This window comes from Fusarium solani (assembly GCF_023522795.1).
Source record: "Fusarium solani strain SB1 chromosome Unknown bctg00000010, whole genome shotgun sequence".
NCBI classification, from domain to species: Eukaryota; Fungi; Ascomycota; class Sordariomycetes; order Hypocreales; family Nectriaceae; genus Fusarium; species Fusarium solani.
The window spans coordinates 565,948-592,331 of NW_027072147.1; the positions used below are offsets into that span (position 1 = coordinate 565,948).

At 49.9% G+C, this 26,384-nt stretch overlaps 10 protein-coding genes across 10 annotated transcripts; 6 read left to right on the forward strand and 4 right to left on the reverse strand.

Moving 5' to 3' along the window:
- Positions 1 to 2,371: 2,371 nt before the first annotated feature.
- Positions 2,372 to 4,665, forward strand: MRS44_014232 (uncharacterized protein; the record flags this gene model as incomplete). The annotated part of the gene is made up of 3 exons (XM_046271448.2): positions 2,372 to 2,476; positions 2,534 to 2,797; positions 2,851 to 4,665. The coding sequence occupies 3 exons, from the start codon at positions 2,372 to 2,374 to the stop codon at positions 4,663 to 4,665; spliced, it is 2,184 nt and encodes a 727-aa protein (XP_046127667.1).
- A 1,221-nt stretch (positions 4,666 to 5,886) lies between these two features.
- On the reverse strand, positions 5,887 to 7,281 carry MRS44_014233 (uncharacterized protein; the record flags this gene model as incomplete). Its single annotated transcript, XM_046278898.2, has 1 exon — positions 5,887 to 7,281. The coding sequence occupies one exon, from the start codon at positions 7,279 to 7,281 to the stop codon at positions 5,887 to 5,889; it is 1,395 nt and encodes a 464-aa protein (XP_046127668.2).
- A 2,274-nt stretch (positions 7,282 to 9,555) lies between these two features.
- On the forward strand, positions 9,556 to 10,441 carry MRS44_014234 (uncharacterized protein; the record flags this gene model as incomplete). Its single annotated transcript, XM_046279669.2, has 2 exons — positions 9,556 to 10,216; positions 10,266 to 10,441. The coding sequence occupies 2 exons, from the start codon at positions 9,556 to 9,558 to the stop codon at positions 10,439 to 10,441; spliced, it is 837 nt and encodes a 278-aa protein (XP_046127669.2).
- An 820-nt stretch (positions 10,442 to 11,261) lies between these two features.
- Positions 11,262 to 11,549, forward strand: MRS44_014235 (uncharacterized protein; the record flags this gene model as incomplete). Its single annotated transcript, XM_046277376.2, has 1 exon — positions 11,262 to 11,549. One exon carries the CDS (start codon positions 11,262 to 11,264, stop codon positions 11,547 to 11,549), a length of 288 nt encoding a protein of 95 aa, XP_046127670.1.
- Positions 11,550 to 12,078: 529 nt separating this feature from the next.
- Positions 12,079 to 14,299, reverse strand: MRS44_014236 (uncharacterized protein; the record flags this gene model as incomplete). Its single annotated transcript, XM_046274169.2, has 7 exons — positions 12,079 to 12,659; positions 12,712 to 12,851; positions 12,902 to 13,105; positions 13,167 to 13,807; positions 13,856 to 14,034; positions 14,093 to 14,167; positions 14,221 to 14,299. The coding sequence occupies 7 exons, from the start codon at positions 14,297 to 14,299 to the stop codon at positions 12,079 to 12,081; spliced, it is 1,899 nt and encodes a 632-aa protein (XP_046127671.2).
- A 483-nt stretch (positions 14,300 to 14,782) lies between these two features.
- Positions 14,783 to 16,487, forward strand: MRS44_014237 (uncharacterized protein; the record flags this gene model as incomplete). Its single annotated transcript, XM_046271458.2, has 2 exons — positions 14,783 to 15,980; positions 16,060 to 16,487. The coding sequence occupies 2 exons, from the start codon at positions 14,783 to 14,785 to the stop codon at positions 16,485 to 16,487; spliced, it is 1,626 nt and encodes a 541-aa protein (XP_046127672.2).
- A 464-nt stretch (positions 16,488 to 16,951) lies between these two features.
- MRS44_014238 (uncharacterized protein) lies at positions 16,952 to 19,273 on the forward strand (the record flags this gene model as incomplete). Its single annotated transcript, XM_046271423.2, has 4 exons — positions 16,952 to 16,984; positions 17,044 to 17,425; positions 17,488 to 18,664; positions 18,742 to 19,273. The coding sequence occupies 4 exons, from the start codon at positions 16,952 to 16,954 to the stop codon at positions 19,271 to 19,273; spliced, it is 2,124 nt and encodes a 707-aa protein (XP_046127673.2).
- Positions 19,274 to 19,612: 339 nt separating this feature from the next.
- MRS44_014239 (uncharacterized protein) lies at positions 19,613 to 19,966 on the reverse strand (the record flags this gene model as incomplete). The annotated part of the gene is made up of 1 exon (XM_046284797.2): positions 19,613 to 19,966. The coding sequence occupies one exon, from the start codon at positions 19,964 to 19,966 to the stop codon at positions 19,613 to 19,615; it is 354 nt and encodes a 117-aa protein (XP_046127674.2).
- A 1,063-nt stretch (positions 19,967 to 21,029) lies between these two features.
- On the forward strand, positions 21,030 to 24,619 carry MRS44_014240 (uncharacterized protein; the record flags this gene model as incomplete). Its single annotated transcript, XM_065618332.1, has 6 exons — positions 21,030 to 21,469; positions 21,522 to 21,870; positions 21,936 to 22,292; positions 22,912 to 22,996; positions 23,051 to 24,499; positions 24,552 to 24,619. 6 exons carry the CDS (start codon positions 21,030 to 21,032, stop codon positions 24,617 to 24,619), a joined length of 2,748 nt encoding a protein of 915 aa, XP_065474404.1.
- Positions 24,620 to 25,109: 490 nt separating this feature from the next.
- On the reverse strand, positions 25,110 to 26,123 carry MRS44_014241 (uncharacterized protein; the record flags this gene model as incomplete). Its single annotated transcript, XM_046271443.1, has 1 exon — positions 25,110 to 26,123. The coding sequence occupies one exon, from the start codon at positions 26,121 to 26,123 to the stop codon at positions 25,110 to 25,112; it is 1,014 nt and encodes a 337-aa protein (XP_046127676.1).
- Positions 26,124 to 26,384: the final 261 nt, after the last annotated feature.

Genomic DNA, 26,384 nt, shown 5'->3' on the forward strand with positions numbered 1-26,384 from the left:
TGATTGTATTCTCTAACTACAACCTATCCTTTATGAGGCGGGTACGGTGTCCATCAGCCGTGGCCATGACCCTTCTGCCTTTCTCGCTGGTACATCAGGGGTTTTCAAGCTACGAAGAAAATCCTTGGCACCTTGAACAGACCTCGCTGTCATCAGAGGCCGTTTCTTCTGAGCACTCTTCCTCTTCTTCTCCGGCCAGACGACCTTGGACTCGTCACCCTGACTCCACCAGCCAGATCCTCCTTGCCACCAGATGTCGCTTCGTCGTGTTCTCGACGCCTGTAGTTGACTATTGTCCACCCCTCGATAAGCCTCCAGCGGGTCCGCAGGTGCCGTCAGCTTGCTTAGACCGTCCTGTGTCAACGCGCCCAGCTTCTCCAGTCTCGCCTCGTCCCAGAACACGTACCCCCACCGCTGATAGCTCCGAAACTCTAGGTTGCCCAGAGGGTGAAGCGATGAGCCAAAGTTTGGAGCGGGCGAAGATTTTACATACGCAAAGTCGAACAGATCAAGTTAGCGGATGCCCGGTGAGTTGTCTGTCTCGTCAAGATGGATATATTAAAGAGGCAGTTACTATGTTGCGACACGTAATCATATCATGCCATTGGCCTGTAAGAAAAATCTACAGTCGTTGCGCTTCGTGAGCCCGGCGATCATCAGTCTTAGACTAGATGATTTCGAGATACTGCACACAATGATCCGCAGTGACGATCTACCTCCTCTAGCGTGGGGACAAGACATCGTAAAGACCTTCGATCCTAAACAATCTTAAACGACGACCTCCCTAGCTAAAAGAAACGCAGATGCGCGCATATTCAGAGACCAAATTGTTTCAGATCCACCGTTGGGTGTTTCTTCTTGCAATGCCGCTTAAAATTGTCCTTCCTGAAATCTGGTTTATCATATCTCCTACAACCCTTGACCGTACAAACCCAATAGGTCCGACCATATTCATGTGTGGTTTCGATGTGACGTTTCAGGCCGTTGTTGCTAGCGAAGCTCGTGTTGCAAACATCACAACGGTGGCGAGAAGTGCTGTCGCGCCGAGACCCTCGTGTTGTTTCGACGGAGGTCGGGCCTAAGGACTGCTGCTGAATCTCATCCCAAGGGTGGGCAGAATCTGGTACAGGGGAGTGAGGAAGGTTATGAAGATCAAAGTGGCCGTAGCCTGAGGAATCGTCTTGTTGGGCATGAGACGAGACTCCTAGTCCTGAATGGACGCCGTCGGCACTCTCATTTGCTGACAAAAACGAGGAACTATTGGGGGGTGGGACACTTTCGTATGCGCTACAAGTCTCGCATGCGTCGCCTCCCACACAACCACTGAAGTAGGAATACTCGAAGTGCTCTGATGAGGGTGCTGAAAGATCGTAGCCGTCCAAATGGTAAAAGGAGGCGTGTTGTCTGAATGCTTCACACGGCTCGTCGCCTGACAAGGGTCCGGCGGGGCAGGCCTCCTGCTAAACGCGCGGGAGACCCGACCTTTATGGTTTGGAAAAAAGAAGTTGGAAACTGTCCAGTCCTGGGCCACTCCAAAAGAAGCTTTGCCCAGGACTGTTTATGGAAGATAAAGTGTATGAGGCCGAGGCGAAGGAGGTCGGGTTGCTAGGAGCTTGAAAACCTTCGTGCCAGTGAGACATCCACCGGCTTTAAATCTACCTTTATCTTCACAACTCCTTCGCCCGGTTGATCAAGCGCAAGATTGTGTAGGGGCCAATTGCCCGCTTCCTGCACGTTCGATGAGGCTGTGCCCAACGTGGTTGTCCAATGACTATGGTGATGCTGTAGTGTGGGGATTCGTAGCAGAAGCAGCCTCAAAACTGACCAATAAGGGAAGATGAAATGCCTAATGCAAGCCTCACCGAGCTGACCGCAGAACAAGAGCATTCTCCTCACAGCCCGTGAATCATCTCGTGTGGAGCTTGATGTGTACGCAGCCTCAAAACTGGCCAATTGGAAGGGAACTACACATGCGCGCCTCACGACGAACCAATCGCAGATAGTATCATAGCATCGCAAATGCGCTCGGTTTCTTTCAATCCGGCCAATTTGTATTGGCCATTTTACTCGTGACCGAGACTCTCGCACAATCATGCATATGACAGGCTGGCAATAACTTTCTGGGTGTTGAGAGCCTCAAAAAGAGCCAACCGCAAGCCAAGCCACGTATCAATACGGAGATATCACCACCGGCCAACTGCGGGTTCTTTGTTTCTTGGAGTAACATGTAGCGTAGCATCGCGAGTGACTCCTTCACTTATAAAAGGGATGGACGGACTCCAAATTTTGGACTTCAGACTCTACAATCATCTTCTATTTACACACTGATTTGTCGACCAAGATCACATCACTCTGCCCACAACTTCTAAACATGAACGTCGGCCGCGACATCAGCATCTTGTCGGACCCGGCATTGCTTGAAAAGGTCGATAAGCTCCGCGACTTGAACATTGGTCAGCATGTGCCTCTCCCTCAGGTAAAATCAGAAGACCGATATCTTGCATGATTCAGCATGAGCTCACACATAATATAGCTTGTTGTAGTTGGAGATCAAAGCTCTGGCAAATCCTCGGTGCTGGAAAGCCTCACCGGAATTCCGTTCCCTAAGAACCAAAACCTTTGCACTCGCCACGCAACACAGATCACATCTCGGCGCGATAAACAGGATCGTGTCATCATACGCATCATTCCTGGGCCAAACGCATCAGACGAGCATAGGAAGCATGTGGCGACACTTCAGGTGTCGGAGCTTTCAGGTTTGAAATTCCGTCAACAATTCGCGGACATTCTGCAGAAGGTTTGTGAGCATTGAACATCGTTGATCAACTCCAATGGCTCACGAAAGACTAGGCGAATGAAAAAATGGGTCTGCGAGCCGATGTCTCAGTCGGGAATGGCTCTGTGTTCAGCGAAGACGTCCTCAAGATTGAGGTGTATGGGCCTCACGAGGACTATCTCACCATCATTGATGTTCCGGGAATCTTCCGCACCACTACCCAAGGAACCACTAAAGACGACATGATCATGGTGAAAGACCTCGTCACCAAGTATATCAAAGACGAACGCACCATCATCTTAGCGGTGTTGCCGAGTAATGTCGACATTGCTACGCAAGAGATCTTGGAGATTGCTGAAGATTACGACAAGAATGGTGAGCGTACTCTGGGAGTGCTCACTAAGCCCGACCTGGTACTTGAACCTAGTGCACAGGCTGCCGTCTGTGACCTTATTCAAGGTCAGAAACGCCCGCTCACTCTTGGCTACTTTCTTGTCCGCAACCGTGGATCGGATGGCGCCTCAAAGGAGCAGTCAGAGCTTGATCAGATTTTCCGAAACCAGCCATGGGCTGATCTTCCACGGGATCGAGTAGGCATCCCAGCCCTCAAAGAGCAACTTGCTTCGCTCTTGGTCGACATTACCCGACGAGAGTATCCTAAGCTGCTCCAAGATGTCGGCAGCCAGATTAAAGAGTGCAAGAGGGAACTGGACAGCCTTGGGCCTCCCCGTCAGGATGAGCGCGAGCAACGCAGTTTTCTCTGCAATATTGCTGGAACTTTTCAGAGTCGTGCCAGGGCAGCGTTGGCGGCCGATTATAACGCGGATCCTGTTTTCGATCAAGACGCTCTTCGTCTCATCACGCAAGTGGTTAACATCACTGAGGTTTTCAGCGCCGATTTTCAACAGGGTGCCCATTCACGACACTTCCAGAGTCTTGAGCTGCTCCCACAATCTAGTGAAGATGGAATATATGACGATGACGATTGTGATGGGGCTTCAGTCGAGCTGATGATAGATAACTTGCGAGAGCTACTTCATCATGCAAAACTGGACGATGTTGCTCCAGCAGAGCTTGCCGAACTCGGCGACGTCATTGAACTTCCGCGGGAAACACCAATGCCGCATGACGATGTCACTTCATGGATCAGTGACATCTACTTGCAGTATAGGGGGCTTGACCTTGGCACCTTCAACGCAAACTTGGTTGCTACGGCTTTTGCAGAGCAGTCGCGCAAGTGGGCCGAAATGACCAAGACCTATATGAGCAGAGTAATCCTCACCGTCCACCGCTTTATCGCCGCCACAATTCGCTCCGTCTGTCAGGAAGAGCAAGCCCGTTCCCAGTTGTGGTCCGCAATCCTTGAAAGCCTAGTCGAACGCTACAGGATGGCAATGGACCAAGCGAAGCTATTGGTCGAAGTCGAACAGCATAAGAAACCTTACACCCTCAACCCACAGTTCGCCGAAGCTCGGTCGAAGGCTCGGGGCCACCGAATCACTGAGTTGCTGCGTCCTAAGGCAAGAAAAGATACCAAGCAGTGGGGAGAAATCCAGTATATGGTCAATCTGGACGACATTGCAAAAGCCGCTGAAGGCAAGAGCAATATGGAGCAATTGCAGGAAGAGATCCATGACATTCTTCGCGCCTACTACAGACTGGCGCTTGACCGGTTCATCGACAATGTCTTTCAACTCGCTGTTGACTACTCCCTGTTGCATGGCCCTTCCAGCCCTCTGAAAGTGTTCACTCAAGAGTGGGTGATCAATCTGGAGCCCGAGGAGCTGGAACGGATCGCTGGCGAGACCAAATCTGCCAAGAAGCGTCGCTCGAGACTTGCGAAGAAGATCGAGGATTTGTCTCGCGCTTTGAGGATCCTCAAAAGCTAGCTGTCTGTCCGTTCTTTTTTCGTGTGTGTGATATCAAGTCTCGCGAGTGTGGTGGCAAGGGTCACGGATTTGTCAAGGGCAAGGATTACAACCATCGTAAATAGCTTCACGGTCAGCGTGAACGCTACACCAGAGGTACCACCCAGCAACAGCTTGCGGCCGTTGAGGCCGGCAGACTGAATATAGGTATAAGGAACTACCTCTCGTCGCTCCTTTAGATAGAAAATTAATCGCTCATTTAATCTTCATGGCCCATCAGGGCCTGCGGCAGACTTTAGGGGATACCATTTGGGCCCTGTCCGTTTGGGTGACTGAACTTCCGGATAACGATCAGCTGCAGGGTGAAGGCTACCATCTTCTGTAACGTATCCTCTTCCTGGTATGGATATCAGACAGAAGCGCACTCTTCAGTTCAACCCCGCATCAGCTTGCTCATCGAGGTGGAAATCATCTCTATGATCAGCAACGCTGCAAAGCATGATATCCTGTGGATGGAAGGAAGCTCGGCTAGGAGCAAGGCGGTGAGCAAGGGTTACTCCCTTCTTATATACCGTTTTGATGAGTAGCCGTTATGGTAAGCCGGAAACGCCGATGCTCTAGAAATATTAGGCTGGTCGCTCATGGTAAGAGGAAGCTCTCTGAAGGTCGCGTGATGTGAAATGTAACCTGGTTATCCTATTACGCATAAAGCGTGGTTTACGACGCCATTGCAATCTAGGCAGCCACACATGAGATCCAGTTCGAGCGCGATGAAAGAGTGCAGGGGCAAAAGAGCGGTGCAAATAACTTTGCTGCTTCTAGCTTTTCATGGCAGTAGCTTAACACTTCATACCCTCTATGTCGCTCGACACCTCACTATCGGCACTTCTTTCCTCCGATACCCCCCATCCCGCCCAAACCGTAATCCAGCGCAATGGCAATCGTTCTGGCAGAATGGCTTATGCTAACCTTTGCCCAGGCTCACTCCGTTGAGTTCTTTTAGTGTGCCATATAGCTATACGGAAATGGGTGTGTGAGACGGTATATCATGCTCAGGCGGCTCAAACGAAGCCCTCCGTAGATGAATCGTGTGTGGTCTTCAGTAGTCAATATCCCCTTCTTCTCATCTTCATCAACTTTGTAACCATAATTATAAACTCAGGTACTGCATTGCCGCTTGAAGATGAGGTTCAGCGTACCGAGGGGGCAAGCCATCGCGAAAACCGCTACAGGTAACCACCATCATATACTCGTGTCCATCTGGTCCGCCTCGTCCGTCCCGACCCACGACATGGAACTTCGACAGTCGCGGTACAAGTGCGCCGGCACAGGGGAGACGTTTGACGTCCCCGCATTCGCATACTCCCTCTCCTCGCCGTGGTAGCTACCCAGAATGGGGAGATTGCCACGGTGCTTGACGAGTCGGTCAACCAGATGCTCACTGATCTGGTTGCCGATGGAGTTCTTGTCGCGACACACAAAGATCAAAAAGTCGAGGGCACCACGACCGATGGCGGCTCGTTCGTTGGCGTGAGAGATGTCTTCGGCCCTCGCGAGACGCTGTTCAACTTCCTCATCTTGCCGGACAAAGGCTATAGATGGGGGCTGCTCGGCGCTGGCAGCCTCGTTGTCCTTGTGGGCCAACATCTTGCGGTACTTGTTCTCGATCATTTGCCTGGCCTTGTAGCGTTCCACCCGTGAATCATTCTCGGGCGTCCTGGGAGTCGGGGGCATGCTCTGGCCTGTTCGGAGGCAGTGTGCCTTGCCGAAGTGGACAGACTTGACCTTCTTCTCCTTGACAAACCTTGACATCCTCCCGGTTCTGGAAGCATTGTCCCCGTCAAACGAGTGACAAATGCTGTCAGTGTCGCTATCATCGTCGGAATAAGCCGACGAGCAATCACTGTCGCTTTCTCCGGAATCCAAGTCGTCGCAGAAGTTGACGGCAGCAACCTTCTTGAGACACGACTTGACGGGTGTCCTTGTCCGATGCTTGGGCTTTCGAGCGGGAAGCACCGGACGGTCGAAGTCGTAGGCCTTGTCGGACGGGGACTTGAGATCTCCCCACGAATTCAAATTTAGGAGAATACCCTCTAGACGAAAGACCTCGCGATTCTTCTTGACGACAGACCTAGGAGAACACCCGCAAGTGCTGTGATGATGCTCAAGGGGCTTAGCGGGGGGAGGTTTGGGAATCTCCTCCGCTCTGACCAATCGCCGAAGTGCCTTCTTCTTCTCGTAGTCCACAACAAAACTACATTCCGGTCTGCGGCTTCGGCCCGTACCAAGGATCCCACGGCGACGCGATGCGTGCTCGGAGTTTTGGTGGGATGTCGAGCGGACTGATCCCACCACCGGAAGAGAAGAGGACATGTCGGAGTCGGAGTCTGAGGTAGTCATGGGGAAATTGACCTGTGTCCCCGACGGGAAAAAGCTGAAGGTGTGACAGTCGACCATGGGTACGTCGACGGAAGCGTTGTAGGAGATGGCGAGTTGAGCATGTCTGAAGACGGCGGAGTGTTGGCTATACGCCGGGTTGAAGCCTTCCGTGTTCATCTTCCTGACTTGACTGCCGACTGGTAGTGTAGAGGTATCGGGAAGAGTAGGAGTGTCGGAGAGATTGTTGAGCGAAGGCATGATGTGGTTCGGCTGAGGAGTAACTCGATCTTGTTCTTTCTTAATAAATTTTGTGACCCAAGAGCAGCCACAAAAGGGAGAGTGAATATGAGCCATAAGAGGTAGAGTGCCCAGAAAGATAAAAAAAGATCAAAAAAGAATCAAAAGGGCAAAAAAGAATCAAGAAAGTGTTAAAAAGGATAAGGTGGTGATCGGGAGAAGTTGAGGACTCGAGATGATCAGAGTCGAGGGTTGCAATGCGTGTGAGTGCCTGCTAAAGGGAATAAGATGTTGTAAATTTGCGTGAATCTGTTAGAATGATGATTAGAGCGGAAAGAGTGGTTCACGGATCAAGGAGAAGAATCAGGCAGGGAGCTGGGTGGTTTAAGTAGATGTCGAAGGCAGCTGCGAACTTTATCGCGCCGCAGGTTTCCGTGAAGATATGTCAACAATTCGGCCAAGAGAGGAATTCGGATGCGATTGAACAAACGAACGAAGAGGGAAGGGAGCTGGTGTTATGTACATCGTGAAAGTAGCTTCCACACTGCAGCTAGGTGGCGGAAGTTAATCTTCCAACGTAGTCACCGAGACGATGAGTTTTGCTAAGCAGAGTGATGAAGTCATAGACGTGGCAGAAACTTCAAGGTCCAGAGATTTATGAACTCTGGGATTTGGATGGCAGGAATAGATATGGGTCTTGGATCTAGGTGATATTGGATGAGAACCAAGCAGGTTGTACATCAAATAAAGAGGCAGTACACATTAGCCGACATGAGCGTTTCAAACACGTGTTTATGGGGCTGGGCGGACATTGCTATGAAAGTAATATTATTCACATCTCGATAGTCGCGTGAGGGCCTCCTGAACTCTTGATCCCTGGATCTCCATTTCGGGAAATTCGCTGTGTTGGTGGCATTCAGAGGTAGGAGGTACATAAACTTTGTCTGTGACCCAATGGAGGATACCTACGTTATGCATTTGTTCGTGAGGCAACGTGTGTTCGTATCGTTGGTGGCTGATGCTGAAGAAGAGAGGGGTTCGTGGGAGAACATGAGGATTGGGGCTAGCGAGCGGATGGTTGTTCGGGAGCTAAGGAACGATAGATTGAGTTGAAACTCAATCGTCCACTCAAATGACTGAACTAATTATTAGAACTGACATAAACATGGCTGCCAATGTGACTGTCCTGCTGTTTCTCATTTGGAGTTGACCATAGGCCTGGGTGGCCATTATGAGAAAACCGAAGATACCAGGGCTTTTCATCCGGATACAAAAGATGGTTGCCTCTTCAATTAGGTACTATGGCGGTGACTCCTCAGCTGCATTGACTTTGGTGGTTGTTAGAGTTCCGTCCTGCACTAGGGCACTTGGCTCATGAGCCAGGATTTCGACGCCTGGTTTCCATCCAATGACATTGGTGAGATGGCCGAGTTGGTTATGGCGTCAGGTTAAGGTCACCTTAACAACCTAAGATTCCTGATGGAGCAATCCTCCTGGGTTCGAGTCCCAGTCTCATCAAATTCTTCTTTTTGACTTTTTGCTGTTTTATCTCTTTTACTGACCTTTTGCGGTATGTGACATTTTGCCGTTTGAGCCTTACAAAAATACTTCGTTGTTAGATTTCTTTGTTCAATGGAGCAACTCGTCTTTTGCTTAGTATCTAAGTTATAGTCGTACTTCCACAGGTTCTCTAAGATCCCAACAGCATTAACTCGTATCGCCCGACATAGCAGCTACATTTCCTTTCTTTATTAAGTCGGGATACCAGGCATAAGACAAACATAAGACCTTGCTCACAGACTGCTGGACATGGCCAAGATATGACGCCATCTTGCATTGAATGCCTATCCTTAACAGCGCCTGTGACTCCTCAATGTATTCCCCGACGCTGACAAATGCATCTAGATAGCGGCAACGATTTGAGAGATATGGGTCGATATGTTTCAGGCTGGACTCGCTAGACGGATGTCGGCGATTGATCATGAGGAGGCTCAATTTGCTTTACATTGGAGCTACACTCGGCTGAATAACTTGGAGTCTGCGAAGCCCTTCAATCAACAAATGCCTATCTCAAAAACAAGTCATAGATTCGCCCGACTTTCTGAGTCACAGCAAGATGAGTTGGCGATATCGTATCTGGTCTGACTCTTGTTTGTGCGGGGTTGAGCACATTCTTCGGTTCTCGGCAGAGGAGCTATAAAACCCAATACGGGCCAACATATGCCGATTTCGCACTTCACCTCTTCAAAAACAACTTTTCAACAAAGCCGAGAAACCAATTGATACACCGACAACATGATCGGCTCAATATTAAGGCCGTGGGGCATCATGTCCATCTCGACCTTCTACCTCTTCGCCACCGTCGCCAAGCTCGCTTTCTCTGGTGATTTACGCACCTTGTTCTCTTGGGAGGCCTTTCACGACGCATGGTTCGGCAACTTTTGGGTATACATGGGTCCCAAGTCCAAGGCTGGGGCTGAGGGCTGGGTAGTCCCGCTGCTTGAGGGTCGTGTCAAGGATGGCAAGATTCATGAGACTGCTCAAGGCCCGCCAATCGACGGTGTCATCCTGGAGATTGGAGCCGGCAGTGGAATGTGGACACAGGTTCTGGCCGATGTCATCAAGAAGACCAAGTTGACTGCCGAAAAGTCCTCCAGCAAGATCTATGGCGTCGAGCCGAACCCTATCTCTGCTGCGGCTCTGAAGCGACGCGTCGATGAGACAGGACTCGTTGGGACATACGAAGTCCTACCTTTTGGTATCCAAGACTTGAAGGACGAGACTTCCATTGGCCCAGGAAGCGTCGACTGCATCATTACTGTCCAATGTCTCTGCAGCATCCCGGAGCCAGAGAAGAACATTCGTCTTCTGTACGACTACCTCAAGCCAGGTGGCCGGTGGTACGTCTACGAGCATGTCAAGTCGGAACAGGGCACCGTGATCCCATTGATCCAGCGTGGGTAACCTCAAAATCACGATATTGATCACCAACTAACATGCGCCAGGCCTCACCAACATCCCCTGGGAGTACCTTGTCGGGTCTTGCAAGCTGTGTCGGCCAACTCTCAGGTCGATCCTCAAGGTTGGTGATTGGGATAGATTCAATGTGGCTCCTCTCTCGGGTGAGAGTTGGCTCGAGGTGATTCCTCACATTGCTGGGACCTTGACTAAGGCGTCATAAGAGGTTCAACAGAGGCTAAGACATCATGCACGGGAGGAGTCTAGAGTCGTTGCTTGCCAGACATATTAGATGATGCCGGTGTCACTAGCTCGCCAAGAGTGGCTGCTGAGATATCTTTTTATAGTATCGGCAGCCTAGGATTCTCAGCTGTAAGAATGACAGTCCATCCCCGCGGTGCCATTAGATCGTATCACGAAACGCCCGACTTATTCGTGGCTGCAGCGGGAAATTACTGCTCGGCAGTTGTCAACAATGCATTTATTTCTCCTCGGCATTAGACCAGCCTCGATCTGGAAGTAGTCCTGTAAGACGGACTAATAATTCCCGAAGCTTAACATGACCCCTGTGAATAGAGACCAAAACAACTCCAATAGAAACAGAAAACCTCTGCGGGGTGTCAATCACCGACGGTCCGTGACCCCGTAGATCATCCTGTCTCTCAGCTTTCATCTAACTGTGGGGCCGATCTCAATGCTCCGAGTCAGCCTTGTGCCCCTTTTGCTAGAGACCGATGCCTTGCACCTTGCTCTTCTTGGGTTGGGGATTTGATGGTGCGACCAGACGGGGCAGGGATCAACGTGGACAACTCAGCCGGCGGTCTAATTTGGACAAGGTCGTAAGAAGCTTGTACAAGTCATCTGCAACGTCAACGGCACAATATTGCCCCGTTGGTATAGTGGATTGTAGTATAAAGACCTCCTTCGTTGACACTATCTGATATTGCGTGATTAAGAGAGACTATCAAGCCAACAACAACAAACTATTATTCAACTACTCACTAAACTCTATATCGACAAACCAACTATTTCAAGTCCTCAACATGAAGTTCACCGCCGCTCTTCTTTTCCTCATCCCTCTCGCCGCCGCCGGCCCCGCCAAGCAGTCCGCCGAGGTCCTGCCTGAGCTGTCTTCTGCCTCTGCCGGAGAGGATCGTTATGACCTTGGTGGCCATGGCGATGCCATGCAACTCGCCGCTGTTACCTGCCCTGCCAAGTACCCCCGATACTGCTCCATCGGCGGATTCTGCTGCCGAACCAAAAAGTGCTGCAAGTACGAGTGTTGCAAGAACACCGCGAGATACTGCAGCGCTGGCCGATGCTATCTCTAAGCAAATACACGGTGAGTGAAGGAAAGGCATCGTTGTGCGAGGATATTGCTGATACTTTTGATGACAGCAGAGACTGAATCGCTCTGAAGCCTTGAAAACCTAGCTATGAAACCTCGTTCAGGAGACTAGGAGAACGACGTCCTCGTCGCTGGCACTTTCTGGATCTTTTCGTTATTAAATCTACAATATTCATTTTGGATTCAAGTAGAGAAATTTCAATGTATATAATTACAAAGATAAAATTGCTTTCTTCTCACTCATCTTGCTCCTGGCCCTTCTGATGATCCTATCCGTATCCTCCATAGCGCCTACGGGCTGCCTGGGGCATTGTTCCCTGCTGAGTAGGAGTTCTGTATCCTAAAGCCAATGCAAAATCAGGAAATGAGATAGCATCCAAGATTGAACAAGATAGAAATCGAGAAGGACATGGCCGTGATAGCTTCTGGTCCCCAACGGGCCGCCTCCTGGGCAAATGCATAAAGGGTTTTTTCATATTAAGAAGAAAAGAAAAGATCTCAGTAAATAAACCTCATAGTTTCCTTTCAATAGTGGCACTATCTATAATAGATGTCGGTGCCTGGACGACCTTGTCCCGGAAATAGTCAATAAAGCCCTTGCCAAACCCATCCAAACGTTTGGAACTGCTAACACCACGGCCGAGGATCCCATACACGACAAAGTGCACAGCGAAAATCTTTGGAAACTCTACACGCTCGATGGCGTAGCCAGCTTTCCAGTCAGTACCGAGAAGCTCCTGGACCTTGGCTCGCGATAGATATGATCGCAACCAGTCCCACTGAGCAGGCGTGCGGACAAACAGGCCAAAGTTGAGATTTGCACCTTTGTCACCGGAGCGCCCAAGTGCAATGTCACCAAGACGCACATTGCAAAGCTCGAGATCAGTTTGGATGTATGGCTCTGCATCATATGATTGACGCTGGCCCAGATCTTCAAACGCTGGCGGCTGGCAAGTCGCAAACGACTCAGTTTCTCCCTCGGGGTCAACGAAATGGACACATTCCTTGATATCAGACTGATGCCATAGGGCGGGATAGAATGCGAGGTAGGGACGGGGAATCGCTGTTCGCATATCGAGAGAGCTATGAAACCCTAGGACTCGGATTAGTCTAGCCAGCTTTACTTCTAGCAACCGGGCACTAACCTGAGAAATGTTTCAGTGAGACGCTGCGTACAGCAATACTGATGGCATTGAGAAGAGACGCTTCAGGGGCTTGCGCAAAAATGCGGAAATAGACGGTGCTGCTGTTTTGATCAACCGGATCAGGGGCAGGAACTCCAATTCTTTCGGTCTCAGTCAGTAGGTAAAATCAGGTCAGGGTAGATCAACTTACTGCTGAAACTCAAGGACGTCAAATCGCTGCAACGCTTCTTCTCCAAGGAAGAACCGAACCTGCTTCTGAAAAAGCTCCAGCTTCTTAACAACGCCGTAACCTGAGGCATTGAATAGCGCCTGCATTTCGTAACCGCCCTTGTAGAAAACGGCAAGCTTTGTCGTGTTTGGAGGTGGAGCTCCACGAACTCCAGAAACACGGACTCTAGCACATGGTTAACATCTCTTCATCATAGACTGCCAGTTTCTACCATGTTAAGGCTCACCTATCAAACCCAATTTGCTCCATGGAAACATCATCCAGGTATGCCTTGACATCGCTGTTGAGATAAACGTTGCCTTGCAGCTCGTAAAGAAGCTGACAACTGCAGGTATCAATAGTGACCATGCCTCCCGTCCTTGGATGCTTGGTAATCACGCATGTTCCATCCTGGTCTATCTCGGCAATTGGAAAGCCAGGGTCGACGAAGCGTTCAATATCAAAGGCATCAAAGCCGGCAAAGTTGCCGCCTGTGACATAGGCCGAACACTCGATCAAGTGGCCGGCGATCAAAGCGCCAGCTAGCTCGTTGTAGCTCGTGTTCTTCCACGACCACCAGTACCATGCGCAGGCTATCACAGGGCTTGCATCTGAGGCTCGGCCACAGATAACGACATCTGCCCCTTTCTGTAGAGCCTCGTAGATGGAATGCGCGCCAAGGTAGGCATTGGCCGAAACGATCTCGCGGGGCTCTTGCCCCTCTCGCGTAAAGAGAAATGACTCTGGAGAAACGGTAACGTGATGGTTCCCAGAGTCAAAATGTGGCAGAGCTTGTTCCATCTGCTGAGGCATGTGATTGCCGAGCTGGGGCAATATGTTGTCGCCAGAGATGTATGCGACCTTTAGGTCATAGCCCCTGTCTTTGACCTAGAACCTCTTAGTCAAGTATTTCAAGATTCAGGGCAAATCATTTACCAGTTTGGCCACTCTCATGGCCAGACCGCCGGGATTTAGGGCACCTCCATTGATGACAACCTTGATGCGTTTCTGCGAGATCACGTCGATTGTCTGCTGTATCCCATCCCAAGCAGTTTCTTCGTAGCCGGGGTGCCGGTTCTGTCTAAATGCTTCGGCATTATTTGCCATGTTGACCTCTTTGTACGATCAGCCAATCGATGCTTAAGCTTGAATATGGGATAACAAAAGACATACCGGCCAGATAATCGCCAGTAATGAAATCGACGTCGCCGAGGGTAGCCTGCTTATACATTTCTTGAGCCGGATCACCTACAAAGGTCATGATTAGTTTAATCCGTTTGTGCTCTGCCCCTCGAGCCTACCGTGATAACCAGAGCAGTTCGCTATACGCACTGGTCTGACACCAAATGCTCCAGCTCGCCAGTTGTTTGTGACGCTCATGATGGAAGAAGACAATACACGATCAGAAAAGTGGTGGTATCTTGGATGAAGGAAACTTTGGTGATCATGCTGCGTTATCGAGGCACACCTCTCTCCCTTTATTTACATCATGAACTGAACGGATATCTTCTTTCCGATGCGGGGAGTATTCTAATCGGACTCTTGACAAGGTGGTTAAGGTCAAAACTCCGAGGACAAGACCCATAAGGATCGCGAACTCCGGACGGAGGACTCGGACCGCCCGGCCCGTTGGTCTATCGGAGTTCTGAAACTCCGACTCTCTATCCGAATGACACCGAATCGCCCTAGGCCGAATAATGGAGTTTTCAGGAGCAAGGCAAAAATCAGAGCCAAAGGGATTTATTCCTTTCTTTCTTAAATGGCTTTCTCCTTTCCCTTAATCCGTCTCTGAAGGTTACCTTCAGAAAAGTCTTGTCCACTATTCGTTCTGAACCATTGTCTTTCACGGCTCTTTGCTCAACAATGTCGTATTACTCGATCTTTTCAGAATCAACTAGGATTTTAAACGAAGTCCTGGTCTCTGATCCTAAACTCGACCTTCCTACCTCCTTCGCCGAAGCTGCCAAAAAAGTCGAGTTCGTCGGAGGCGATGACCAGCCTTTCGTCCTGACGCCTCTCAAAATCACCGAGTCATGCGCCTCGCTCACTGCTCTCGTGGCCACTGCTGCAAATGTCGTGGCCGCCGAGCGATACGGAATTCCGTATCAAAGCGTTAAAGTCAACACTGATGTGGCCACTCTATTCCTAGAGTCTGTTTTGCTACCGACCATCGGTGGCAAGCCATTTACGCAACACCCACAAATGATCAAGGAGCTCGCTAAGATGGACATTCATCAAAATATGAAGCCCATCAAATTCTACGCTACCAACATCTATCAGACCAAGGATGGTCGATGGTACCACCTTCATGGTTCCATGAACGCAGGCCCGACTATGAATATGCTTGGCGTGGACGATTCCGACGTTACTCCACAAGAGGCAATCGAGATTTATGCCAAAAAGGTCGCCAGCTGGGAGTCTGAAGATCTCGAGGAGACAGCCAACAACAAATTCGATCAAGCGGGCGTTATATGCCGGACGCCTGAAGAGTTCTTTTCCAGCGAGCACGGCAAGATCATGGCTCAAGAACCTCTGTGGAACAAGACACCCATACCAGCACCAATGAAGCCTTGGCCTCAGCCGAAAAGTCGCGATGGATATAAACCACTAGCTGGTATCCGAGTCATCGACTTCTCTCGCGTCATTGCAGCCCCAGCCGTATCTAAGCTTTTGGCTGCTCTTGGTGCTGACGTTCTTCGCGTGTCGTGCGACAAACTGCCAGAGTATCCTGCGACTATGCCAGATCTTCAAACCGGCAAGAGAGACACAAATCTTGACCTGAAGACAGAGGCAGGAAAGCAAGCCTTTTCTGAGCTTGTGAGAGGCGCCGATGTCCTCATCGATGGATATCGCCCTGGGGCCCTGCAGCGACTCGGGTTTGACTCGGACTCGTTACGAAGATTGAATCCCAGTTTGATATATTTGCGAGAAAACTGTTATGGTTTCAAGGGTCCGCTGGCTGGTCGATCCGGCTGGCAACAGATCAGTGATTGCCTAGTTGGATTGTCTTGGCTACAAGGCGAGTTCCTTGGACTAGATGAGCCTGTCGTACCACTTCTACGTAAGTTGATCATCATTATCCTCCTCTCTTTTATGTTCCTCACTTCCCTTGGCACTTTCAGACTGACCCAATAACTCAGCCAATTCGGACTACCAGACGGGTTTAGTCGGCGCTGTTGCGGTCATCGACGCTCTACTGGCTCGCGCAAAAGACAACGTGACGTTTGATCTTGAAATCAGCTTGACTCAATACAACATCTGGTATTACCGGTTGGGCACATATAGCGAAGACCAGCAGCAGCAACTCAGAAACCGAGACACCCAGTTTAACCCACGTCATTACGACGAGATGAGCACCCTTGTCGGCAAGACGCACCAGTCTTTGGAGAAGGTTCGTCCGGATATCTTTACCCATCCAGAATATTTTTGGACTATGTCAGGCAAGGAATATGGCATCGACGAAGACTTCAAGATCCTAGCGCCTGCCTTTACTTTTGAGTCTTCAGAGCTGGCATGGGAGATTCCTACTGGGCGTCGGGGCAGGTCTAAGCCTGAATGGTTGCACTAGTAGTCTAGATCGAGAGGACATCGGAGTTGTCACCGGGGGCTTGGCGGGTGGAAGAACCATCGAAGATCCAGACGGGGAGGTCCTCAGGCTTTCTCTTGATGCCATCACCTAAAATGATATTTTTCACTGCTTCTATTGCGCTTCCCAACAACTTAGTGTCAATACAAGCTACAGCTGGTAAACACTCTTAAGGTACCTATTCGTTCGTAGATCGTAGCCTGACTCATGAAGAGTACCTGACTCTTGAGGCCGGAGTTTCGGCAAATGAATTGTGGGTCCACCAAGCGGAGTTGACTTTGGCAGAGGTGAACCAAATGAACCAAGTTTGTTCATGACACTTTCATCATCGATTTGTTAGGACCCGGATTTCATTACTTTGGGATAACGCCCAATCGAGATCTACCGAGGTCTGCATATCAGTAAACTCTACTGAGAAGGACCGTTTCTTGATTTCAATGGCTGGCATGCGTGTGGACCGTCGGCGCCGCTTTGCCAAGGTACGTCATAATGGGAACCATCTGAAACTCCGAACATTACTGAAATGCGTCCACATCAGGCTTGTGATGCCTGTCGGCGCAAGAAACTCCGATGTGATGGTCAGCGCCCAATTTGTACTCGCTGCCAGCGCCTCGGCAACTCATGTCGCTATGCCGATGTGGACAAGCCCAACAGGGGCTCGACGCAGCGCTCCCTGGCCGCGTTACGAGAGACTCGCGTCGAAGAAGCCGGACCGAGCGATGCTTGCACGACGGATGTACAAACAGTTCCTGTCGGCACAGCCGAGCAAGCGGTAGTCGAACGTGACAATGGTCCCCGCTCTCAACAGTCTTCTCCGTCCCCTGCCAGCCAGAGTCCGGGTGCAGCGAGCGCCCATGGTTCACCATCAGGCACCTCTACAGGCATCGTCGTGGGTGACAGCAAGGATATGCGTTTCTTTGGTAAGTATGAATCATGGAGTTTGAGACAAAAAATCCCTTAACATGCGTTCCCCTCATTCTAGGACCATCTGCTTGGGTGCCGCCTGGATTCTCGGATCTTACACACGGCCAGTCTACTCCTCAGCACGCACCAAAACAGCCATTTCCTTCCAAAGAATCTTGGTCCAGGTGGACACACCCATCGGTCCGTACCACTTTAGAGAGGCGTACGACACAACCCTTGCCTCCTTGGTCAAAAGCCCTCGCTCTAGTGAGCGAGTTCTTTGAACACGACCACAAAGCTATGCCGTGCCTACATCCACCTACCTTTATGACTCTTCTCGGACAGCAATATTGCGATACTTCAGAAGAAAGTCCAGCTTGGTGGGTTGCTCTCAACGCGGTGCTGGCAATCGCTCAACGTCGCCGGGTTGAAACCGGTCGTAGCCCAGCAGCCGAGGAGGATCTGGCTTGGGGCTATGCAGCTAACGCATTGGGATCTACTCTGGACGTTTTAATGCGAAGTTCATGCCTCTTATCAGTCCAGGCGCTTTTGATAATTGGTTGGTTCTTCATCGGCACGCCCAATCCGCAACCTGCTTTCATGTTGGTAGGGAGTGCCGTGCGCCTGGCTCACACCATCGGGCTTCACAGGAATGACTACAACCATAACCTCGGCTCCGTAGAAAAGGAAATGAGGAATCGAGTTTTCTGGGTCGCTGTGAGCCTTGATATTCAACTCTGTCTTCAGACAGGGAGACCCCCAGCACACGACCTACACGATCTTCATCCCAAACTACCGAGCGATGATCTGGAAGATGATTCCGGGACCCTACAGGCTACAGACGGCTCCAAGGTTAATATTCTTTTAGTCCAAGCCCAATTTGCACTTATTCAAGCCCGTATTTCTCGGGAATTGTCTTTGGTCACCGGTAACTCGACTTTGAGCCAAGATCGCGCAGCAGAGCTTAATGGGCAGCTAGATGAATGGTCTTCCAGCCTGCCTTTACTCTTCCAGCCAAGGGCACAATCTAGCAACGAAAATAACTGCTTACTAAAGCGGTTACACGCTTCGTATCACCACTCAGTGATAGCGGTCAATCGTTCTCAGAGTCCCGAATATTGGATGGCTCTGGATCGCTCAACAGCCTCAGATTTGACTGTTAGTGTCATGACATCAGTTCAAAGATGTCTGACTGCGGCCAGGGCTATTGCTGCGATCGGTGGTGCAATACCATACACTCGGAAAGAACTTTCCTGGTATGTCTGTCTCAGGGGGTCTCAAAGTTACCTCAAGTTTTTTCTTCTCTCTTTCTTCGTCACTAACCTCATTTTAGGAGTTTACTTCCTTCCATCCTGACGGCTGTTATTGTTCTCTCCTTCAATCTATTACGAACCCCCGGAACGGATAGTGCAGATGAGGACCTAGAAGCTATTCTCTGTCTTCTTAAGCTATTCGATGCTATGGATGAAGCAGATAAAATGACATATCTTGCGTATCTCCGGATGAGGTGCTGGAAATTGTTTCAGATGGCTCAAGAAGCCTCGTCACTCTATAGAATGAGACATCCCCCCTGTGCACCACAACAGGTGGATACAGGCCAGAATCGCAAGGAACAAGATCAGGGTCAGGAAACATCAGAAGAAAGACAGCCTACTCACGGTTGTCGCAATACTGCGCTGCCGCGGGATGATCCCGGCTCAATGCATTCTCAAATTGAGTGGAGCGGCCCCCTCGCGGCGTTTAATACTCAACAAGGTGTCACGGAATGGAGCTTAAATGGTTCAGCGGGAGTGGAGAGAGAAAATCCATACCCCATGTTATGGGGATGGAACTTGGATATGTTTTTTGAGGGAAGTATATCTTGATAGATGAAGAAAGGCTATTAGAAACAGTAGGGTTGTAAGAAGTCTACGATCTTCTTGCTCAGTTAACCCATCAAGGGCCGGGCTTCAACTATACTAGAGAACACATTGTCCGGTATCTAGCAATGGAGAGTATGAGACGCAATTCTTCGCGTGCTCATTGCTCAATAAGTAGTTGCAATTTCCAATAATAGAGTCCCATCGCCTAAAGTAAACCGCTGAAGCAAGCTCCGCCTCTGAACTGTGCCTGGATAGTTCCTCCTAGAGCTGACATCACCCTATAGTTTGCCAAGGACGATGCTGTCCAACTCCCCATCCAATTATCATTTGATTATTCCGACGTTAAATAAAGCCCACGAATGCTGCAGCCGTAGCCCAGATGGATTGAAAGATGTCCCCTCGACAGGGCAAGCCATTGATTGCTCGCTGGGCCGCGAACCCGCTAATTGTGGCTGCAACAAAGCAGGTTGCAATCTTGCGTGAGATGCCTGGCGCCACGATGGCTGTCGCGAGGATAAAGTCGAAGACAGGGATAAGACGGGCCTCGGTCGACTCATCATCAGCCCTGCGCTCGTTCTGAAACTGATAGAAGCTGGTTGCAGAGGTTGCGCCGTGTGTGAACCGCGAGGCACTGCCATAGTAGAGGAGCAGGGCGAGGGAGATGGGGAGGTATTGTTTGAGCAGTGGCAGAGACATTTTGGCGAGGAAAAGTGTCGCTGAGGATGGTATCACGTCGTTTTAGTCAAGGCTGTGATAAGTAAGTGGTTAAAATCCTAGGAAAGGATGCTGGCCTTGAGACCATGATGAGGAGCAACTTCTTATAGAACGTTGAGTTGAGCCCTTGAACCTTCGCTTACTAGGGCTTAGTCAGACTCGAAGCGATTCAGAGGACGGCAAAGACGGCAACGTCGAAGTCTGTTATCTACCTATTCCTCGAGTTTGAGTACAATTAACAGAGTGCTGAAAGAGGATTCCCAAAATGGATAGTTAGGCGAAAAAGTGAGTCTTGCGTGACAATAAGTAAGTGACTATGAGTACCGTTGTCCTCTGTCCCTCTGCTCTAGCTTGTAAGCTTTTCTGGACTCTTTGTGATGAGTATCTTAAAAACTGTTTGTCTTGATTCCGCAAATCTGCAACTTTTAAATGTCTTTCGATAAGTCCTGATATTCATCACAAAATTCGACTTTGAGGTCAACATCTGGATGCTCGCCCTTTCAACTTGCTAGTCAATCTCTTCCACACGGAGATGACATCTCCAAAGCTGTTTGTTTTGCTATTGTGACTAATAGACTGCCCAGAGAACACGGTTGCGGGCACGCCTTGTTGCACCCCAAGCTGTGTTTACTTGGGTTACACAGCAGGCTGCGCCTCGGCTGGGGGCTTTGAAAACCAGGCTCTGGGATTGTTAGCCTTGCTGTCTGCCTTGCTACGTACACAAGGCACCTCAAGGCGCCGAAGCTGATCCTCCACGACGAGACACGCGATTGGTTGGCAACTATCCTTTTGTTGGCGAAAGGGGGAAGGACTCCGCTGTGCAATTACAACCACGCAGCGATGACCCAATGGCCATCTTGGCTGCCAACGCGGTGGCGCGCTTTGCATTGCACTTTTCGGAATCACAAAGACGGTGAGCGGAAGAGGTGAACACCTGTCATTCTTCCCCTCTGCATCCATCTCTGCACCGCATTTCTTTCTTCTCTTTTCAACACACCGAGCCGATCATTGTCTTCCGGCGGCAGCCCCGGTCGCTCGACCCAACATGTCAGACCCGTTGTCCGTCGCGGGCACTGCTGTGGGAATCACGTCCCTGGGGATCCAAGTCTGCCAGGGCCTCGTTTGGTACTTGCATTCTGTGCATGGGAAACGAGCTGAAATCACCGACGATCTGAATGAGGTTCAGGCGCTGATTTCCATATTTTACTCTCTCAACGACATCCTCCCCAAGCTCAACCAAACACGATGCACCGAAGTGACGACGATCAGACGATGCCTCGAAGACAGCGAGGGGAAATTGTTGGAGCTGAACCAGTTGCTGATCAAGCTGAGCAGCCCCCAACAGCCCACCACTAGCCGTGAAAAGATGAGAGAGGCGGGTCGAACGCTCGTCTACCCATTTCGAGCAGACACGTTGAAGTCGCTTCGTCAGTCGATGCGGGAGCTACTAAACAACTTGAACTTGGCTATTGACACCACATCCCTGTAAGTTCATGTTGATGCCCTTTTCGTTGTCCATATCTGACGATCCCTCCAGACAGGTCCAAGTCACCAATCACGACAAAATCGACGACATCAGCCGCGCGATACAGGACTTGGGCATTCAGTCGAAAGACGCAAACGTCGGTGTCCAAGATCTAAATACCAAGATGAACGAGAACCGAAGCCAGCTCCGATCACTGGAATACACCATCACCAACTTTCTCACGCAGATTAGCCATCGCGTGTCTCAAGTCGAGGTGACTGTCAAAGACATTGAGAACAACCTCGCCGGAAAGCTCAACAACGTGGAAGCCAAAATAGCCTCGACTTGCCAGGCCATCACGGAAGTTTTAACCGAGGCGAAAAGGCCGGAGAACTCACAATCGGCAGAGATGTCACAGTTGGTAAGCCTGATCGCTGTCTTCGTGTGTATTGCTTTGGGTATTCCCGCTAATAACTTCAGTCCAAGGGGATAGAAACATCCAACATCCAACATCAAGGCGTCTCATCATCTACTGGCGCCCCGGAACAAGTAGCTCGCCACGGGTCGACAATCAGCTCCCCAAGCCGCCGCGGCCCACCTGTGTGTATTTGCGAACAAAGAATCCACAGATCTTGCTTCTCCTTAGCCTTTTGGAACTTCAAGTTTGAATTCCAGCAACAGACAACCGCCAAACACCGTCATCGCTGCAAAATTGTTGGTATCGATGGAGAAACGCAAAGACGCATCAAAGCACAGTTCCCGCTCAAGGTCGCATGGTTATCAGCTCGAATGACCCTTGCCTGTCTAGAATATACCAGTGGTGTCAGCAACATGACTTTGTCAGTGAGCTATAAGAACACTGTGCCCAGAAGGTTCAGCCCGATTTTGAGAGAGTTGGTCGCAACGGGACATGGCATTGTTGCTTCACGATCCGCTGAAGAAACTATCCAACTGCTAGAAGGCACCGAGCGAGCGATTCTCTCACTGTACAGAGAGAGAGGCTTCGCCACGAGACTTGGATGAAGATGGCCGTTGCCACCTAAGGGTTCGTATTCGAAAATCATGTCCCTTACCTCCTATGTCATCATCTGACTCTTCATAGATGTTTATCGACATCTTCGCGAACCTAAACTACCCCTGGATGTACACATTGGGGTGGGAGGGCTCGGAATGTGAACAGCTGCAGAATAGAGTCTGGTGTGATGATTCAGTGTTAGCCATGGTGCTACGAATCTTGCAAGTGTTGGATAAAGTTGTGCAGAGCAATGATATCAACGTGTAAGTTGCGCCCTCTTCTGGTGGCCGCTGCGCTACAAAAGCCTCATAGCTTATACTCACGACCGTGCTGATTAGGGATTGGTACATGAGTCCATTCTTCAGATCCAATGCAAGAGAAAGGCGCGGGGTCGGGTTGACAAGGCGCCAGGGGCGTGAACTAGTGTCATACTTGGCAACGACACAGCACTTTGACCCAAAGCTGCTCATTGATGGTTGCCTTCAAAAAGATACCGTATCCTCGCTGTACTCTGTACCCGATGTTATGGATGGTAGGTGCCAGCTTTGTAGGAGCGATGTAAGCTTATCACTAAACAAGTCCTTAGTGATGAACCTCCCTGAAATGGCACGTGCTGTTGCGTCGAGATCTGTCATTGAACTCAACCGGTGCATGAACAGCCATGCGGCGACAGGAAAGAGAGTTTGTGAATACAAAACGCTCCAATTAAGTGCATCTTGGCCTCAAGGGCTGAGAATGCTACTGGCAACTGATGGTCAAAATCTTCTCAATGATTGGGACGCCTACCAATCATCTTTCTCACCATTGGGAGTGGCAATGATGACCAATTGCGCCGAATCCATAGACATCCTCATGGAGGCAGGTTGTCGGCTGAGCTTTTGCAACATTGAGTGGGCAGCAGCGTCATCCGAGTGTGTCATGATTGTCGCTCGCCGACTTTTTGAGAGAAGGGAAAAGTTGATTCAGCTCGCAGAAGATCACCTTGAAGCTTTCGAGGATGAATGCGCGTCCCATATTTCGGACGATGTCGCAAGATTTCTATATTATGAGTTGACCTCTGCCGGCTTTCCAGTCGATCCAGCCCTAGAGGTGGAAAATTGGTACACGACAGTATATCACTATCCTGGATTGCCGCTTGATCACTTGCGGATCTTCTTTGAACAGGGATTTCGGAATCACCACGGTCATGACGATCTTGGGCTTACTCCGGCCATGCTCTGGCGTGACTCGCTCTTCTCTTTCGAAAAAGATTCCGAAGTCGACGTTAACGGGTATCTAAGCACCTTGTGCTGGCTGGAAGAGGAAGGCTTTCTTGACGAATTGCCAGAGGATCCACACAATATTGGACTGAATACCATGTCCACCGGATCGCACTATCTTGCAGCGCTATCCTGCCTTTATTCATCTGGCAACGAAGCTTCGGTAGTTTTGCCGGAACTCTCGCAATCCTTGGCTCGAGACGACTGTGTTTGCTGGTGTATTCCTGGAGAGCATGGCTGTTCTCCGCTGGGGTCAATTTTGAAGGCCTACGCTGATAGCGATTTGGAGGAAAAACCCTGCTTTTGGCACCAGGATCTCGTCGGCGTTCTTTTTTCTTTGGGTTACGATGACACGGCTATCATGACCTACTTTGTCCGATTCCTCACATTCGAAGCCCTTGAGATGACGCACACGTGTTGCCATTTGGGAGTTTTTGATAGGACTTTTATGAAACTTGTCACTAACGATGATGGCAATCCGGCTTATGAGGAGCTCTACAGTGATGATTCTATGGGTGATATGGCCCTCGTCATTCTTGATCGGGATTCGAACACGATCCAAGAAACCAGAACTAGCAAAGTCGAGCGAGATAATGCGGATCTCCTGAATTCTTTGATGAAAGACTTCGATAGAAAACTTCAGGGGACCGAGCCAACACTGGAAACCCTGCAGAATTTTCTGCGAGGCTACTGGAGACAGCGCATGGCTCGAGTGTTCATCGTTGACGACAACGCCGTGGACGAAATGAAGACTTGCCTTAGCAATGTACAGACGTGTAAGTACCGAGATGCCGGATAAATCAGATATTTTGCTAAACTAAGGTGCAGATGTGTTGCCTGAGAGAGCCCAGTGCTTTCTTCCTCCCGGTTTGGATTTGCGACTGACCAGAAGATGATGCTGGTGGGGGGCGTTACATAACTATTGTCTCTCTGCCACCGTTAAGGGATGGGTGCTTGGGCTGAACACAATTCTTATGAATCCTTAAAAATAGACGACGAATTTGGCAATGGCGAGAAGCAATGTAGTTAACTATTGCCAGTCTTGGCAGCTAGGCATGAGTCTTCTACTGTAGGCAGCAGAAAGACTAAACAAGGCCCTTGTGTTAGCATTGGAATATGATGCTATGATGTATTGATAAAATGTTTCTTTTTATAGTTGAAGCACGGTCTTCGATGGGATAACTGGGCCAGAAGACATATCCTTACGAGATAGATATCTCGATGCGCGTGGCTGTCCAGGGCTACAGGAAAGCTTCTCTTGTTTTGAGGGATACTAATGACATGCTCCCTGCACTTTGTCGTGTAGAGAATATTGTGTTCTTTGTGATAGTTGAAGCCCGGCCCCTTGATGGGATAATTGAGCGAATAGATAGGCAGCCCCTATATTTAAATTTCTGATACAAATGCATCTAACTTTAAAATCAGAGCGTTTATCTCTTCTTCAGATAGAAACGAGCTGGAGATACTATTACGAGCCAGAGCAATAATATCGTGAATGGAGAGACCGAGAGCGGCTTGGCTCTGTATCAAGTTGTCATTTATATAGGCGCCAAAGTATGGCGGATCGTCAGAGTTGATCGACACCTTGACTCCCGCGTCGAGCAGCTTTCGCAACGGATGGCTAGCAAGCGACGATACCACGTTGAGTTTTAGATTCGACACGGGGCAGACCGTCAGTGGGATCTGTTTTTCAACAAGTTCCGCGACTAGTGCCGTATCCAAAAGACAAGCAATTCCATGATCGATCCGGTCGGCCTGTAGCTGCTCGATAGCCTGACGTACGTAGTCGGAGGGACCTTCTTCTCCAGCATGGATACAGGTTCGGAATCCACGTTCACGGCACGTCTTGAAGTAGGTAGCAAACTTTGAGGGTGGATTCGGCATCTCGGGCCCGCCCATACCGATGCCAATAATGCGGTCTTTCCACGGCATGATCGAGTCGAGCAATTCAAGCGCTTCCTCTTCCGTTCGATGTCGGTGGGTGCTTATAATGAGCCCTGCGCTGATGCCTAATGTCTGCTCGGCTTCGTGGATTGCACCAAGGACGCCCTCCATGAGGTCGGATAGAGGAGTGCCATTTTCAGTAAAGGTTTGGGGGCCAATAAAGAGCTCCGCCCGGACGACGTTCTCGGCGTGTGCTCTCTCGAGGTAGGCAAAAGTCACATCGTAGAAGTCCTGCTTTTTGACGAGTACCTTGCATCCCTCAAAGTATAAGGCAAGGAATGATTGAAGATCATTGAACTTGTATGCATCCCGCAATACTTCAGGGGATTTCCATCGAAGAGGGATTCCGTTGCGCTCAGCGAGGGCAAACATCATGTCCGGCTCAATACACCCTTCGATGTGCATATGAAGCTCTGCTTTCGGGATGCCCCTAATGAAATCCTGGATGTTCTCCATCCTCGTCTCTTGCTTGGGAGGTTTCGCGTCACTGTATGATTGGATATTGGCTATCTTCTTTAGCCGATGCTGAATGCAGGTAGGGAGAAAGACGCGTACGTATGAGAAGTCTTGCGAGATTGAACTAATAAATCCTGTCGCTTGTGGATAAAATGTTTGTTTTTGAACCAGAATCGAGGTGGCTTGAGGAAAAGCTGAGTGAAGACAGGCAAAAGAAAACAAGGAATGGAGAAAGCGTCGGTCCCAATCATCTCATAAATA